The sequence below is a fragment of the Ipomoea triloba genome, chromosome 12 (assembly GCF_003576645.1).
Source record: "Ipomoea triloba cultivar NCNSP0323 chromosome 12, ASM357664v1".
In the NCBI taxonomy this organism is placed as follows: Eukaryota; Viridiplantae; Streptophyta; class Magnoliopsida; order Solanales; family Convolvulaceae; genus Ipomoea; species Ipomoea triloba.
The window spans coordinates 10,581,811-10,601,362 of NC_044927.1; the positions used below are offsets into that span (position 1 = coordinate 10,581,811).

The 19,552-nt window shown below is 32.5% G+C and overlaps 2 protein-coding genes across 2 annotated transcripts; both read right to left on the bottom strand.

The window, feature by feature from the left end:
- Positions 1 to 9,544: 9,544 nt before the first annotated feature.
- On the bottom strand, positions 9,545 to 9,919 carry LOC115999344 (uncharacterized mitochondrial protein AtMg00860-like). Its single transcript, XM_031239200.1, has one exon. It carries the CDS (start codon positions 9,917 to 9,919, stop codon positions 9,545 to 9,547), a length of 375 nt encoding a protein of 124 aa, XP_031095060.1.
- Positions 9,920 to 14,952: 5,033 nt separating this feature from the next.
- On the bottom strand, positions 14,953 to 18,831 carry LOC115999345. Its single transcript, XM_031239201.1, has 3 exons — positions 18,000 to 18,831; positions 16,696 to 17,913; positions 14,953 to 16,613 (listed from the first exon to the last, which is right to left on the bottom strand). Exons 1-3 carry the CDS (start codon positions 18,829 to 18,831, stop codon positions 14,953 to 14,955), a joined length of 3,711 nt encoding a protein of 1,236 aa, XP_031095061.1.
- Between the last annotated feature and the right edge of the window lie 721 nt (positions 18,832 to 19,552).

The following is a 19,552-nucleotide window of genomic DNA, read 5'->3' on the forward strand; positions in this document are numbered from 1 at the left end:
AACTTAATGAGCCTAGTCCACTTGCACCACATTATTAAGACCCACAATATATAATATATATTGTATTAGGGAAAAGTCTTACAGTCTCCTACTTGGTGCAAGTACTAGCACAACTCTCATCAAAGAACAAAACACACGAATCATAGCGATATGTCCTCTACTCGTCAGAGTAATATCTTCTATGTATCACATGCATTTTTATTCCCCAACTTAAGTCCTTTATGAACAAACCCAACGTTTATTCTTGGTACCTTAAGAGATGTTTCTCAAAATAAAATATATGTGCAACTTAAAAGAGGAAAACCATCCAAATTGTACAAAAGAGTACACTTCATGATCTCTAAGATCCTTAATGTTAACTATGCCTTAAGTAGAGATCTCTTAATATTAGCATAATGCTAACTAGCTATATTCCATGTCTAGTTTATAACTTAACTTAAGCACTACCTCTAACGGCCAAGAGCTTGGAGTTGACACGCCTGTCACTCCCACTCATCAAAATAGCCAAAAGATAGTTTAGTCATAGAAGCATTCCAACAACTTAGACAATAAACCGAAACTCTAAGTCCATAAATTTAGAATTTAAATATACACCATAACTTCCCAAATAACTTCAAGGTCTTCTTTAAAAATGAACTGAACATTATAAGTCTTACTTTTATGTCTCGCAAAATTGTCTTGAGCCTTACAAACCAAAATGACCCAGATCAATTTTGAAGAAAACTAAAAGCTCTATTAAATGCTAAAAAAATTTATTTAAATAAAAGTGTATCACAACTTAAATGTTTTTATTCTAATAAACTCCTTAATATTGTCACAACATTTTCATAAATATGTTGCACAACCAAATGTTCAATAATTTGAACATATTAATTTATATGAACAAATACAAGATTAATACTTGTGGAATCTCTTAATGGAGCATCTTAATGATCTTTTTCTAAATGATCACTCCAACTGATTAAAATATTCTTCAGCAGAATTAATGATATACGTACTCACAATTGATTTGACCAACTAAATAATGAAGATACAGTTCCCCACCATTAGTTGGGCATACTAAATAATTAATATTTGGTTCCAGTCCAACTAAAGTAATAACTAATGAGGACATAACTCCCCACCATAGTTGGACATACTAAAATAATAAAATACACTTTCCAAAACCAAGTTGGAGTTTGGCTCGAAAATGTACATTTTATTCTTGGAAACCAAAAGAGGTATATCAAATATATCACGTAACTTACTACAGTTAGTCCAAATAAACGAACAAAATTCGCAAAACAATTAATAAAAGTGGTTAAATTTTGGGAAGTAACTAAATACATGTTTTGCCAATGCAAACCATGAAAACTTAGAATTATAATTGAACTAAATTTATAAATTCTAAGATATTGTGATAAAATTATTATCTAATGGGTTGAGGGATTTATTGACATAAAACTTGCCTGTAGGCTAAAGTTTTATTTCTATTAAATCCAATTAAAACCCTTATGATAATATTTCATCTCAATTATTAAATAGACAGAAGAATCTAGGTGCATAAAACTTGCATGTGTGCTAAACTTTTACTCAATTAAATCAAACTGAAATTTTATGATAAAACAATTATCAAATGAGTTGAAGAATCAAGTGATATAAGACTTGCCTGTAGGCTAAAGTTTTAATCAACGAGATTCATTACAACTATTATGATAAAACTTAAGAAATCATGTTCCTTCTCTTAATCCATGTGGGTAAATTAAGAAATATGATCTAAAGTTTGCATCATAAAATTAAACTTTATGATAGAGATGAAATTATTTACAAATAATTATAAACTAAATAAATTTATTTATTTCTATCATCACTGATAAAACTACTGAACTACATTCCGATACATAATTGCCTGTGGGCTAAATTATGATCATAGTGCAATATTTAATCCTAATTAATCATACAAATATAACGAAATTTCATGTGAGCTAAATTCCATCATATTAAATACAATTAATCACAAATGATATGTCTAAAACTTTATGTGATCAATATAAACTGCTCAATATATAATTTTAACAGATTAAAGGATGTTGTGGCTACTCCCCAATCAAATTAAAATTATAAGATCACTAGACAATTATCAATTCATTGTCTAACCTTTACGTGATTGAAGCTTAAGAGAAATCAATAAATTAAAGATGCTATTGGTATTCTTTAATGAACTGAAATCAAATCACATTTGCAATGAATAATTAAAATTTTTAACAAACAGACTAGACCAGATCGTGATGGAAAAATCAAAGTATATGATATTTAAGGGGACAAACAGACTAGTGGCACAAGATATTATTAAGTCATGGCCATAAAACTAGTATGCCTCCCCAATTCATATGAACTCAATGTATAACTGTTTGGGGGTATGGTATAAACCTAAAAAATTGTAGTGTATACACCAAAAAGCTATATGGTTCACCTATGATTAAAGCTTAAATTGGTGAACTAAATCAACGGACCAAATGTGCTTAAATTCAGGCACTACCGTAACTAAAGTTTATGCATAAGTCCAACTTAATTACAAACTAATATAATTCCATCCTAAATTTATGCATTGCTAAAGGCATGATAAAAAAATATTGCATTATTTAAAACAAAATATTATGCTTAGGACAAATATGCATAAAATTAAACATTAAACTCATATATTCCAAACAAATTGCATAATTTAAAATAATTTTTAATATGAGCTTTCAAAGTATAGTATTAATATCCAAACACTAATATGAGTCCAAACCAAAGAGACCCAACATTTTTAATAATGACATAATGGATATATACTTTGAAATTTCAAACTTTAAGTCCATGGAAAAATGTTTTAATGCATAAAGATCAAATTAATGAGAAATAGACTGAATTTACAAATTTTAACAATATCAAACCAAAACAATATGTTGTAATTTGTAAATCAAAATCTCACAAACCCTCATTGCATAATTAAACCTAATATTATTCACTTAATGTGATCAAATGCATGTGAAACAATCCAAAGAGTATGAATCATACGTAACCAAATATGGGCAATAGCATTAATTATTATTCAAAGACTAAATAAATTATGGAATAAATGTACAATAATGGCAATAGTCAGTTGCCTAAAAAAAATGTCATATCTGAAGTATTGCCACAAACATAATTGGAAACAATTCAGGATTCATAAATAAAATCATAATAATGTTAACATTAAAGTATTAATGGTAATAGGTAACCTTATAATTACCATTAACATTTAATAATAACAACCAAAGTATGGTAATACACCTTCTTTAATGTTTCCATTTTCCTTAAAGAAATAAAATGTGGCAATTTCAAATTATAGCAGTTAACTATAACTGTAGCACCAAAAATAATGATAAATAAACTTATTGACTTACCTTAATGATGCAAATCACATCTCCCATAGTGCTAAAATTCTCTCCATCTTCACCGCTAGTAACCTTGATGCAACATCCAATGGTATGTAACAATTTATTGGTAGACTTAATTACCATTATATTACCAATAAGAGTCATTACCATTTTTGGTCCTACTGTTATTGTGACATTGCCAATTTTAGTCCACTTTATTAATTTTTGCCACATTTGAACCACTCTTTTTTAGGCATTGCCACTTTTAGTCCATCGTTAGAAAATCCGTCCAAAAGCCGTCAAACACAGGGGTATATTTGTCTTTTCAGTGAGTGTTTGTCATCTCCTATAAACATTTCAGCCAGAAACTCCACCGTCGCCATCCAATGTTCCTCCGCCGCCCTTTTGTTCATCCACCTGTTCGTGCTGGCATATTCCACCAGATTTCTCGAATCTTCGAACCTAGATCAGACCGGCCCTTCATGCTCTCTTCTGCAATTCCATCAATCCTGAGCCGCCACCGATGCCTCCCTTTCAGAACTCAGGCCGCAACTTCTTCTTATCCCTTATCTATTGTATGATGTTTATATACGTATATATTTCTATGTATACTCATCCATTTGTTTGAACTTACTGTTTATAAAATTAATTGGAAAAGTGAGTGCTTAGATATTGGGTTTATAGAAGTTCAAAATTTTCAATTGGTTCTGTAAATTGGATGGCAGTTCTTGAGATAAACATTAATGTGTTGATTGTCAAATTGGAACTTGAATGAATAAAACAGAATATTGAATCCCTATTGTCTGAATATGAAATTATTGTGTTCCATGGACTCAAAAAATTAATTTGATTTCTCGTAATTGTTGAAATGAATTTGCGTTGATTGCCAATAGTATAGGAGACGGCGAGCACGTCGCTGATCAAGGTGATCCGGTGAGCACAGGCATTGCAAAAGGCCCGTCGGGACTCGCATTTCGTAGTTGATTTTGGGGCTTTTGGAGGATTCTCATATTGGTTGCCAACAATCAGTTGCCAAGTAACCTGGCTGATGTTAGGCTTATAGCATTGGACATGGGAGCACTGAAGTACAGAGGGGAATTCGAGGAAAGGTTGAAAGCAGTTTTGAAGGAAGTAGAAGAAGCCAAAGGGAAAGTGATTCTCTTCATCGATGAGATTCATTTGGTTTTGGGTGCTGGCCGAACAGAGGGGTCAATGGATGCTGCAAATCTCTTTAAGTCAATGAAAAGACAAATATGCCCTTGTGTTTGACGGCTTTTGGACGGATTTTCTAACGATGGACTAAAAGTGGCAATGCATAAAAAAGAGTGGTTCAAATGTGGCAAAAATTAATGAAGTGGACTAAAATTGGCAATGTCACAATAACAGTAGGACCAAAAATGGTAATGACTCTTACCAATAATCACCAAATACGTAATCTTTCCAAACTTAATAGATTACCAATAAATAATTATTATTATGAAAGGTAATAAACGAGATTAGCCCCTAAACTTAATAATACTAACAAAATATTTCCAATTAACTATAATAAAGGCAAAACTGTAATTAAGGGAATGCATAATGCCAATCTCATATCACCACATAATAATTAACCAAGACAATAATGTCTTTTAGGGAGACTAAAATTAGTGTAATAATCAAATTACCATTCTAAGAGCAATATACCAACTATATTGATTACTATTATTAAAAGAATTATTATTATTATTATTATTATTATTATTATTATTATTATTATTAAGGCCCTAAAAATTATTAATATATCAACTTAAACAATAGTCATAATTCTTAATGGCCAAAAAATAATAATTATAATTCTTAAATCCTTGATGGCTCATAAACAGACCCAAGACAATAATTATAATACTTAATTGCTCAAATTAGGCCTATGATTCTTAATGACCCAAATGAGCTATAATCATTGATGAAAAATGGTCTAGTACTTAAATACATCCAAACTTAATATTATTGTCAACAATGAATACCATGAACAAAATATGGTAGTCAGTAATAATTAAGACTTAATAAACTTGTTATGCATAATAATCAATATTATTACCATAATAAACATGTTATAAGTCAAATAAAATAGCTATAATTACCATTTAAAATATATATCACACAATAAAGGTGGATCCATACTTTAATGACCCAAGATAGGTCCCTAATAGTTTGTTCAAAAATAGGTTTTAAAATCCAAGTGAGATATATGACTAAAATATGCCCAAAATTAAATGGGAAACCAAATCAAGCTGCCTTAATAGGCCATAATGTCCTAAATTGATCTAAGGATCCAAAATTGAATGATATATCCTATGAGTCAATAATATGTTAAATCCAATCCTAATACATGCTTTTATGAATGTATAATAATTATAATAACAAAATAATTATAAATATACATAGCATACTTGGATTTACAAATTAATATATATTATTAACACATATATCCTAAATAAATTGTAATAATTCAGGCAATTTAATATGAACCCAAAATTAAATTCAAATTCAAATAGCAAAATCAATGCTTCATATTTGCTCAAAATTGAATAATAATTTAATTATGAATTTAATGCCAAAATTAAGAGGAAACTAAAAGGGCATTAATATTCCAAAACAAGCAATTACCTTACATGTACCATATGCCAAAAAATAATATACAAATTAATATATTAGTATGATAATATTAAACCACATAATTATCATTTACCAAAATTAATATGTATAATATTACTATATATTTACCATTTGCCAAAAGTAATATACAATATTAAATTAGGTAATATTAATATGGCAATATTAAACCAAATAAAATTACCATTTACCAATATTTAATATGTAATACTTCGTATTAAATAAGGCAAAATATTAAATTGGTAAAATAAAAGGTAATTGCATTTTAATAGGAGATTACCAGTGCACCTCCATTCTTCTTGTTCCATAGCGTAGTCGTCCATCCACTGCCAACTGCCGGAACTACACCAGCGAAGAGAGCGGTAGGTCACTCAAACCGCGAAACCACCGGAAACCCAGCGCTCATCGTCGATGGAGAAGCAGCGACAATCCATCTGCCGACCGTTTTCACCGCGACGGCACCAGAGCCGGTTTTTTGATTTGGGGGCACTGTGCTAGTAACTAAGTGAGGCCCTATCAAAGTATAAAGGGATGGACTAGGGGCCCCTAAACATCTTGCACGCCCTAAAATCCGGCGCTGGACGCCACCAGCTGCCACTGTTGCCTGAAGGAAGAGAGAAGACAGTGATAGTCCGGGAACCAGGCCGTCTCACGTCGTTGCAACGCCAAAGCGACCGACCGTTCACCGCCAGGAACTCAGCCTCGTCGCCGCCGGAGTCTAAAGTCGCATGGTGGTGGAGCACCTTCGCGGGAACCCGGCAAACCTGCATCAGTCGTGTTTCCTCACCGTAGCACCACTGATACCAACACCAGGCGACCGCAACGCCCATGGCGGTGTCCTCCCAGGCCAGCAGCAAGGCTCACAATAGAGAACCGAAGCCGCAACTGCAAACGACCGCATATTTTTGGACGAGGAATAGCGAGGGAGGACACACCGACAACCATCCTTATGTCGCCATCAATCTCGCCACATCGCCGCCAATAGAGGTCGTCAAATAACCACCCAACTAGTCACAATTATCCAATGAGTTCCATAACAAAGGAGATAATATTTCGAAATCCAAAGGGAATATGAAGGCAATAAAACTTGAAATTAAATTTCAAAATAAACTACAGTATGCATGCAGATTTCGAAACATGCAAGGCAAATTACTTAATTATATCAGGATATTCTTGTATGTAGATTTCGAAATACTGATACACAAAACATAAAAAATTAGTCTATATGAAATTAAATTATCGTTGATTATAGGCAATACAATCAACCAGGAATAGATTTGTAAGGCTCTGATACAAAATGTAAGATCACAAATATTGTCTAAACATACAGAATAAATCTACGAGAAACTTAACTCATAGTAGCGAAAGCATAAGTCGTGTTGATCTCCAGCCATAGTTGATACCTTGTTGTGTTGCCTCTTGAATTGTAGATCTACAAGGTATTAGTCGTTTTGTCTCACCCTTAACTCAGAACCCTAGTCTGCATCCCATCAATGTAGGCTTTATATAGGCATAATGGTGAATTGGACTAAACCTAGATGTCCAATCTAACCGATAACTTAATGGGCCTAGTCTACTTACACCACATTATTAAAGCCCACAATATATAATATATATTGTATTAGAGAAAGCCCACAATATATAATATATATTGTATTAGAGAAAAGTCTTACATATTCCACCCAGATAAATTACCTAACCCAGGAAAATCACTAATTGTCCACATTAGAGCTGCATGCAGTTTAAAAAAATTGACCCTGTAAAGCATTAAATGTTTCTATTCCAAAACTCCACAACTCATTTAACTCTTTAATCAGTGGTTGCATGTAAACATCTATATCATTCCCTGGCATCTTTTTTCCAGGAATAATTATAGACAAAATAAATAAGGTTTGTTTCATACACATCCACGGAGGCAAATTATAAGGAATTAAAATCACATGCCATGTACTATGTGTAGAACTTTGATGTCCTAATGGATTGAAACCATCTGCAGCTAACCCAAGTCTGACATTTTGTGGATTGGCAGCAAATTCTACATGGACCATTAAATTTCTTCCATATTCAAAGTCTCTAGGATGTCGCATCAACCTGTCTTTGTTACTATCCATAGCATGACATCTCATATACTCAGCAGTTTTAGAAGACATAAACAACCGTTGCAACCTAGGCTTAAGAGGAAAGTAACGCAACACTTTAGAAGGCTTCTTTTTAAACTGGCTACCACAACACACATCACCATCATTCTTCCCTTTTGGTTGTTTCCATCTTAAAGTATGACATACTTTGCATGTTTCTGCAGCTTTATCATCTCTCCAGTATAGTATGCAATCATTTGGACATGCATGAATTTTAACATAATTAAGACTAAGTCTATTTGAGTCGATGGAAGATGAAAGATGGTGATGGAAGATCGCGATGAAGAAGGGCAATGGATTGATAGGGCAAAGTCGAAGGAACTGCGTATGAATTTTTTTTATTTTTTCTATAAATTTCTTTTTTAACACTTAGCAATATTTTTTTTCCAAAAAAAAAAAAAAACACTTAGCAATAAGTATAAAAGATTATTTTAATTAATATTTTCTAACGGTTAATTAATCATATTTTAATTTCAGTTTTACATTAGCGGCGTTTACATAACCACCGCTATATACTCATTTAGCGGCTAAGTATATGTAGCTAAAAATCCTGTTTGTTGTAGTGGATGTAGACGTACTCCAATGATAATTCCTTCGATCTCTAATCAAGACTCGGGTCTCGCGTTGAACTTAATCAGACACCAATGGAGGGGGTTATAATTTTTACTCCTAGGCACCCTTAAGTCTATTGGGTAATCTCCCTACAGTATCTATGTTGTGAACGAAGTTGTGAATAGAAAGCGCTCGTCTCAGCTGGTCGGGGCATTTGCTCACGCTTCCAGCGATTAAATTTTTGCCTTACTTGGTCTACAGTTCCCCTCGGGGGTTTAGATCGATCTTCCTTTCGATGGTTTCGACGACGACGGGGATTTGAAGCACTGCTCCCGTCGGAATCTTCTCAACACTCTGATGGTAGGCGATTAACGGATATACGCCCCTCCATTCAGATACCTAAACGATCTCGGACAGGAGGTTGGATCTTTTTGAACACGCTTCTGTGTGGGCTATCATCAGCTTGGTTTTCTTCTCCCAAGCCCAATCAATTTTGTGCTGGCCGGCAAGGTCGAGAAGGGGGTCTTTCTCCTCCAAATGAAGCTCTCTGCCCCGAATTATCTTGATGGTGTTCTGTCTCTACTACTCCAGTTCCAGCCGTAGGGGGCATATTTGGCATGGTCGGGGCCGCCATATAAACATGGGGGTATGCAACAAGCATCGTTTGGTATGGATACGGTGGTGTGCAAAACTAGGTGGAGTTTTGCCACCATTGAAACGTTGGATGCGGTGCAGCAACTAGGGTTACGGGGAAGGAGTATGTGACTTGTCCATCCATCCCTGAGGGTAATGTAAGTTCCGGTGCCGTTGTTAGTCTTTGTTTCAACTCGTGGAAAGCTCTCTCACATTCATTAGTCCATAGAAACTTGGTTGTCTTCTTTGTGAGGTTGGTCGAGGTCGCAATAACACTGAGAAATCCTGCACAAACCTCCGATAGTACCCTGCTAAATCCAGGAAGCTTCTCACCTCAGTCACTATCTTAGGCACAGACCATTCCACCACTGCCTTAATATTTGCTGGATCAATTAAGATACCTTCCTTGGTGATTATGTGTCCCAAGAATCCCATGCCATCATTCCAAAACTCACACTTTGACAACTTGGCATATAGTCTGTGGTTTCTTAGCAACTGTAAGGTAATTCTTAAGTGTCTTTCATGATCCTCGAAAGTCTTTGAATAAATCAAGATATCATCCATGAATACCACTAATCGTAATATAACTATACATGCACTTCCCTGGAACGTAATCTATACTTCTATACTATTAATAAAAATAAAATCTCTTATTTTAACTTACGGCCTAAAATAGTCATATACTATTAAGGTTCGCGTAATATTGTAAAATATAGTTATACAATTTTGTTCGTACTACAATTGTACATTAAAATATGTTAATAAATTCCTAATAGAATATATTTTTGTCCTACTTTCTTGTTAATAATACAATTTTAGATTATAATTACTAATCGTAATATAACTGTACATATACTTCTTTGCAACGTAATCAATACTATAATAAAAACAAAATCGTCCATTTTAACTTTCCGTCCAAAACAATCCTATACTATTAAGGTTTGCGTGATATTGTAAAATATGATAATACAATTCCTATTCGTACTACAATTTTACATTAAAATATAGTAATACAATTCCTAATACAATATATTCTTTCATACTTTCCTATTCGTAATACAATTTTAGATTAAAATTATTAAACGTAATATAACTGTACATATACTTCCCTGCAATGTAATTTATACTATTAATGAAAATAAAATCATCTATTTCAACTTCCCGCCCAAAACAGTCCTATACTATTAAGGTTTGCGTAATATTGTAAAATATGGTAATACAATTCCTATTAGTACTACAATTATACATTAAAATATGTTAATACAATTCCTAATACAATATATTCTTTTGTACTTTCCTATTCCTAATACAATTCTAAATTAAAATTACTAATGGTAACAAAATAAACTACAGTATGCATGCAGATTTCGAAACATGCAAGGCAAATTACTTAATTATATCAGGATATTCTTGTATGTAGATTTCGAAATACTGATACACAAAACATAAAAATTGATCTATATGAAATTAAATTATCGTTGATTATAGGCAATACAATCAATTAGGCAGAGATTTGTAAGGATCTGATACCAAATATAAGATCACAAATATTGTCTAAACATACAAAATAAATCTACGAGAAACTTAACTCGTAGTAGCGGAAGCCTAAGTCGTGTTGATCTCCAGCCATAGTTGATACCTTGTTGTGTTGCCTCTTGAACTGTAGGTCTGCAAGGTGTTAGTCGTTTTGTCTCACACTTAACTCAGAATCCTATATAGTGTACTGGTATTTTCTGAGTAGTATGAGTACCATATCTTTAGGTGCTATATAATTGTCTGTCCTGCATCCGATCAATGCAGGCTTTATATAGGCATAATAGTGGATTGGACTAAACCTAGATGTCCAATCTAACCGATAACTTAATGGGCCTAGTCCACTTGCACCACATTATTAAAGCCCACAATATATAATATATATTGTATTAGAGAAAAGTCTTACATATTCCACCCAGATGTAAGTGGTTTTTTTCCGAGTCACCCATCCTGATGAGCTGAATGTGTTAGCTCCTGACGAGGATGTACAAGATTCTGTTACTACTACCAATGTCGTCTATAAAGATGTTTTTAATAATGTATAATTCGAACCGGTGATATTATGTTTTTTTTTTAAAAGCACATTTGCCCAAATTATACAAACCGTAAACACTGATATATACCATCCCCAAAGTTTTAGCACCGGATCATTAGCTATTAATTCAACAATTATTTGGTCGAATTCAAGTAAGGATAACATCACAAAACATAATCAATCCAAACCATCTTTTCAATTGCACGTACTATATAATACTTGATGTTATAATTTATATAAATATATATCGATCCAAATATTCTTAAAATATTATAGCAAATCCATTCCGTGCATCACACGGGTAAAAATACTAGTAATAATAATAATTCTGGCCACAAAGTTTTTTTAAATTTCCGATGGACCTATATGTTTTTAAAGCAAAGACATCGGAAAAATTTTTATATTTTAAAAAATATTAGTATTTTCGCCCGTGCGTTGCACGGAATGAATTTTGTTATAATGTTTTAAGAATATTTAGATCGATATATAATTATATAAATTATAACATCAATATTATATAGTGCGAATGATGAAAATGGTTGGATCAATTATGTTTTCTAATGTTATCCTTGCTTGAATTCAAGCAAATAATTGGTCAATTACCTGTGCGATGCATGGATTAATATTTTAAATTATATATTTAGATAATAAAATTAAAGATAGAATAATAAAAAAATTCTAATATTGAATGTGTACAATTATTTTATTATGTGATTAGTGTAAAAATATCACTCAATATAATATTTGTTCTCTTGTAATATTGAATTGCTTGAATATATTGATCGTCACAATATTTTACCAAAAAAACATATTATAAAATATTATATTATTAGATAGAACATGTGATTTTAAAACATTTGAATTTAAATAAATCAAATGTGCCTGTGATTTTAAAACATTTGAATTTAAATAAATCAAATGTGCCTAGAATATAAACATAATTGAATTTAAATAAATCAAATGTGCCTAGAATATAAACATAATTATGCAAATTACACATACATAAACCTAGAATATAAACATAATTATGCAAATTACACATACATAAAATATGCATATAAACATAATTATGCAAATTACACATACATAAAATATGCTAGTAATATGCATAGTGCAAATTACACATACATAAAATATGCTAGTAATATGCATAGTCCACATATATTGTATACATGTCATTTAATATAGATACATGTAAAAGATAATCATTACTATTATTTTAGTCATCTAATCTAAGTAAATACTAAATAAATAAATAAAATACAATAAATAAATGAATAAATAGAAAGTCCAATGAAATAAACCAATATATATATATATATATATATATATAGGGTCATGTTCAGGTGTGGCCGTGCTCTCCCGTGCGGCCGTGTGGTTCACACCACTCAATGTTACGAAATACACCACTCAATGTTACGAAATGCACCACTCAATAACATTGAGTGGTGTATTCCTTAAATATAAAATACACCACTCAATGTTATTGAGTGGTGCATTTCGTAACATTGAGTGGTGCATTTCTTAACATTGAGTGGTGTAAACCGCACGGCCGCACGTAAGGGCGCGGTCACATTTGAATAGAAATCTATATATATATATATATACAGCAGCTTATTAAAATTGTATTCGACAAAATAAAAAAAAATTATCTCAATCTTTTAACCCTAACACCACGTAAAATCGAATCAATCGTACCCTAATTGTCAAAGTAGTACATTAGGCATTTATTCCATTGAGTAAAACGAAACAAAAAATAATAAATAATAAATCAATGAATTTAGAAATATATATATATATATATATATATATATATATATATATATATGAATAACATATACCTCCACATCTTCGAGCACAGATTCTAAGGTTGCTCCTCGGTTGTTCTTGACTTCATAAAGACGAATTAATCGTACTTTTATTGTTCATTCAGTATTGTAGGCGTTTATCTTATTAAATGCAACAGAAAGAGGGGCCATTATAGGTAGATTTATTTTTTCTTTGTATGATGCTAAAGTGCTAAGATATAATGAAAGATGTGGAATTGGTTGAAGGATTGTATGATTTATATAGTGATATGAGAATTTATTAGATAAGAAATTTATTTAGAAAAGTTTAAAAATAAATGGTAAATGATTAATAATAATTATAATTATTGATTGACAGCCAATTTGAATAAAGCCAATTTCATTCAATTTCATTGATTTGTGCAAATTTCATTTGTTTCAGCCAATTAATAATTAATAATATGCGAATTTCATTTCTTGCAGAGAATTTCATTCTTTTGAATTTAAAATATGGAATAAACCTTAGGATAAGTTCTTAAAATATGGAATAAATATTTACAAAATTATATTCAGATGCATTTTAAATAAATAAATAAATAATTAAATTATTATAAATTGTTATCTTGTTAGGACTAAAGAATGAATTTGAGGCTACAGCACATGTGGTCCGTTGGTCCAGTTAACACTCAAATTATTGTACCACTTTGAATTAATTTTTAATTTAATTTGGTCAATCAATTATGTGAATCATTGACTATACAACCGTAATCTAATTTCGTCATTTATTTACTTTCCGTTATTTTCAAGGTTATCATTAAGTCATTTATCTACTTTCTGTTATTTTCAAGGTTATTATTAAACCTCTTGTTTACTTATTCAACTTAAAAAAAAAATTTGAGACTACTATACATGTTTGACTGAGCATCCCATAAAATTAATAAGACGTGTGAATTACAATATATGCTTTATCTCAACTAAAAATTTAAATTGATAATTAAACAGCACATTTATAATTTTTTTATTATATGCTCAAGGAGCTCCACCTATAGATTAACATCACTTCATTGGTATTGAAATAGTGAGTTGTCCATAAACTCGATAATAAAATTCCACTACCTGTTTGACTGAACCACAATGAGCTAGGGAGTCTTAAATTGGCAGAAATTGGTTGCCCATTGAATCATCATTCGATTAAAAATATATATAAAAAGTATTTATTTTCTCCTATATATATCACCCCGCTCTCCTATATTATCTTAATTTAATTATATTAATTGGTATCATTTACCTTTTATTCCAATTTTACTTTATTAAAATATAATCAATCCTGTTATTATTTAAAATTCATTTATCAATTATAATTATTATAATTAAAATTCGTAATCACAAATACAGTAGGTGAATTGCATTTTTTTAAATTTGTCTTCATTTTGGGCTGTTGATTTTTGCAAGATCAATGGTTGGGAATTCACCCAATTTTTTTACCTTAGCCATATTACCGCACATGATCTCTTGTGTGTATGTGTGTATTACATTTATAGTATTTTTTACAGTATGAAAATATGTATTTTTTTTATAAATTTTTGATTACTATTATAATTATACACATTAATTGCAACTAGTAAGTCACCCGTGCGATGCACGGCTATATAGTTATAGTATAATTAAAATATATAAAATGCTTAAGATACATTCAATAAAAGTAATATAAAAAACTTGTTCAAATTAGAAGTAAAATAAAATTACAAATTATTAAAAATTTCTTTGTAAACGACATTTTGTGTAGTGTTCAAAAAGCCTCTAGATTCACCACATATTAAAACCTTAAGACCATCGGGATTACTAACCCTCGAAACTGCTACATACAATTGGCCATGGTTAAAGACGGGTTTTTTTAGTAAAAGTCCGACATGTGATAACGTCTGTCCTTGACTCTTGTTGATTGTCATTGCGTATGACAACATAACTGGAAATTGCTTCCTTTGAAATTTAAAAGGAAGTCTTGGGTCTGAAGGAGTCAATGTCAATCGTGGGATAAGAACATTTGTACCTGCATTGTTTCCACATAGGATTTGAGCTTCGATCACATGGTTGCCTAATTTTGTAACGATCAACCGTGTGCCGTTACAAAGGCCCAATGAGTGGTCTATATTCCTCAAAAGCATAATTGGAGATCCAACCTTTAATGTTAAAGAATGGTTTGGAACACCTGAACACCTCAAACTATTAAGAAATTCAGTGGTGTGTACTTCAGATAACATATTAGCATTTGTGTCTGACTTGCACACCGAATCACAACTCAAATATGTCTTAGAAGATGCTTGATTCATATTGTTCATGTATTCATTGACATGATCAACAACATCTAATGTTGGAGCCAATATAGCTCTTGACTCAAGATGTTTAGGATCCATTTCCCCACTGCAGTACGAAGGAAATGTGGTATCAACAATTTCTTTGATGGGGTCACCTTCGTTTTGCAATACAAACTGAGACGGAATAACTATATTGCACTCACCGTCATTGTTTTGACCTAACTTTCCATCGCCTAAATCAGCAATCCAATTTGCAAAAGTCTCTAACTTCTCAACCTCTTCTCCAATTGTAATACCACGCAAACGCAAATTCTTGGTTAAACGAAGAACTTCACAATTGTTCCACAAGTAAGACGAATTAATACTGGCTTGTACTATATCTTGTCTTGTGCCTTTCGGAATAACCGGAAGTATTTGTCTAAAATCACCACCGAGGACAACTGTTTTTCCACCAAATGTCATTTCTGAACTTTTTGAATGTGAGAAACGCATTAAGTCTCTCATTGTTCTATCTAATGCTTCAAAACAATGTTTGTGCATCATAGGAGCTTCGTCCCAAATGATCATCTTTGCTTTTACAATTAATTCAGCAAGTGGACTACCTTGCTTAATGTTGCAAGTGGAGTCTTCATTAATAGAAATGGGTATAGCAAACCTTGAGTGTGCAGTCCTCCCACCAGGTAGTAGTAAAGAAGCTATACCGCTTGATGCCACATTTAAAACAACTTCACCCTTGGATCTTAAAGCAGCTGACATTGTCCTCCATAAAAATGTTTTCCCTGTGCCACCATATCCGTAAACAAAAAACAACCCACCTTTATTTGATTGAACATCTTGAATAACTTTTTTGTAGATTGATAACTGTTCATCAGTTAGTTTTGAAACCAAACTTTCATGTTCTTGTTTTAAAGCTTCTCGGTCATATGCCATTTCCTCGTACAACAACCGATTACCTAAAAACCAGTCATTACTTCTATTTGGTATTGGCATGGGTGGATAATCTGCTAATGACTTGTTCCAAGTATTCAACAACTTTTCAACTTCAATCAAAGCAAAATTGTATTTTTGGGCTTCATTGAGGATTAAATCTATAAAGGGTATAAAAAATTGATTTAGAGATATAAAATAAAATTTGATTAAAAAAATAATATTGTGTTGTGAAATTTATACCTGGAATATTTAAATTTCTTCTAGCATTGAATTCAGCATCGTCTGATAGGTACTGCCGAACAACTTCCCATACATTTTCTGGCTTGGCCATTGAGTTTGAGGTCAATAATGTAACAAACAATTTCCTCAAAGAATGGGAAGAAGACCACAATGCTGCTTCAGTTATTGCATCAACATATTCTTTATCATCCTCAATTAAACCACGTGCATAACATGCATCTCTAAATGAATTATATTGCACACCATCCACCGTTTTGATATCATCAAAGCAAGTCGGTCCACGAACCATGTTTAGAAGACATCTAAGATAAAAGAGTTCGCCACAATTGGGTGGAACATAGAAAATACGACCGATTGCCCACTTCCTTTGCCTAGGATTCCATTCTCTTTTATCTTTTTTCCAAACAAATTTCGTTGGCATTTCTGCATACGTCAATTGTCGGGCCTGAGTGTATTTGAGGTTAGCCTCAAACCATGCAGTGAACATACTGTGTGCGACTGTTGGACGGTTGACAACATCGCCGACCACATCATCATCATCAAATATGATAGATTGCTCATTTGGTAGATGAAAACTCAATCGCTCAACAGAAGGATTCCTAAATTGTATATCAAATGCAAATATCCTCCAAGCGGCCTCACATGGTGAAATATACCTACAATCATAGTACATCTTTATTTCATCTATCTCCTTTCCAGTACCTTTTTCTGCCGCACTATTGTAGAATTCAGCTGTAACCCTATCGTTGCCTTTGTTGACGTACTTGAATAAGTACTTAATTGATCGGGACTGATTACACCATTCAACATTAATATGCGCCCTATACTTCAGCAACAAATACCTGTTGTGTGGAACAACATATCTACTATCAAGCTCAATGCCATTCTTTGTTATGGTACGACCATTATCGCTCCTACGATAAATAGGGTAGCCATCTTCATCCAAAGTGGACTTCTCAACAAATTTCTTTGGGTAGAATTTAGAGCATCTACCATTCACCATGCAAGGTGAACTCTTCCTCGCTGAACCACAGGGTCCGTGCATCATAAATTCTTCTACAGCTTTGTAATACTCAGGATCACACAAGTCACTTGGTACCTCAGCAGATATCATCATGTCAATATCTCTCGGAGTCGAAGCAGAATGACTTTTGGCCAGAAATAGTAATATGTGAGCATGTGGTAACCCCCTTTTTTGGAATTCAATTGTGTAGATAACTGAAAGGAAAAAGAAATGAAAGGTTAGTTTTTTTGTAACTATAATTTATAGATAATTTAAAGGTAAAATATTTTTAAAAAATTACCTGCTAAAACAGATCCAAAAATGTTATCTTTCCGAAGCTCTTTTATAAGTGCATTTAACTTCATCTTAAAAACACGACATATAATATCTGGCCTATCCTCAGCCTTTAATCTCCTTGCTTGTAAAAATCTTTCAATCTCCGGCCACTTGGGGTTACATGTGAATGTAATAAAAAGACTTGGATACCCAATCCATCTGCAAATTGCCATCGCATCTTGGTAATTCTGAACCATATATCTTGCGCCTCCAGTAAAACTCGATGGCAAAATGATTCGCTTTCCTTGGGCCGTAGGATCTACTTCTCCACGTGTTAATGCATCAGTCAAACATTTATATGACTCACATCGAAGGGATTTCTGGTGAGTCCTAATGTATACTAAGCGCCCTGATTCAATCATAGTATATGCATCCACCAGAAATTGTTGAAATAACCTTCTAGCATACAACAATGTTGACATTTCATACACTTTATCCTGTAGGCGAAAAGAAAAATATTCTCTGGGACTAATGCGATTTCTCCCTGCTGCACTTCTACCATCAACTTCTGCAAATTGAATGTCCTCTCTATACTCGTCTTCACCATATGGAAAGAGCAATGGATACTGAAGTGGGAGATATGCAGGATTTAATTCACTGATTCTTTGAAAATGACCAGCCTTTGATTCTACCAAGATATCACGTTGCCCCATGTTTGGATCTATATCTCCCACAATCAATGCAGCAACTTCTCCAACTTGGGGCAAGTTATATGTCCTTGCATCTTTAGTCCTCTTTCCAATAAGTTTGATCTTAATCTCAGTCATGGGATTAGTTTCAATCTCTGATCTCGCCATTCTAAAAGTTTTGACTAAAACATTATTGTGATCCAATGCATCTTTAATATCTTGGACGATATCAACATGTAATCTATTAGTAGAATCATCTTCTCTGCATATGCAAAATGGACAAACCAATAAAATATTATCATTCTATTAGAATGAAATAAATGAATACAACATTAACTTGAAAGAATTCACTTACCCAAGTGCACGGAGTCGATTTTCTATCTCATTTTGAGTGTCATAAATATATAATTGTGCAAATTTGGGACGTGCACGTAATTCTGGAAGCAAGCTGCCCATTAAGTGAAAATTCTGCCCATGCAACCTAAATACGGGTGGACTATTTCCATTGTTAATAGTCCTATCAATTTTCCCACCCATGGAAGTAAAGCAAAACATATTGTTATAAGATCGAATATTTTGCAAAAAGTGGGTACTCTTAACATCGTTATTAAAAAATAATCCAAATATTGAGGTCGGTGGAGTTGAAGGCGGAGGCAACTTTATCTTCCCATGAGTACAACAGAGCGAATACTTGGGATTTTGATTACCCATAACCTTGTTTATTCTTTCTTCCAACCAAAATAAAGCACCACAATGGTCACATGCATATATTTGATCACCAAAGTCCAAGTAGGTACCTAAAAAATAAAATAAAATTATGGTATAGAAAGGATTCATTGCTAAATTACTAATATCTATATACTAACAATTATGAATAGAGGCCCTTGAA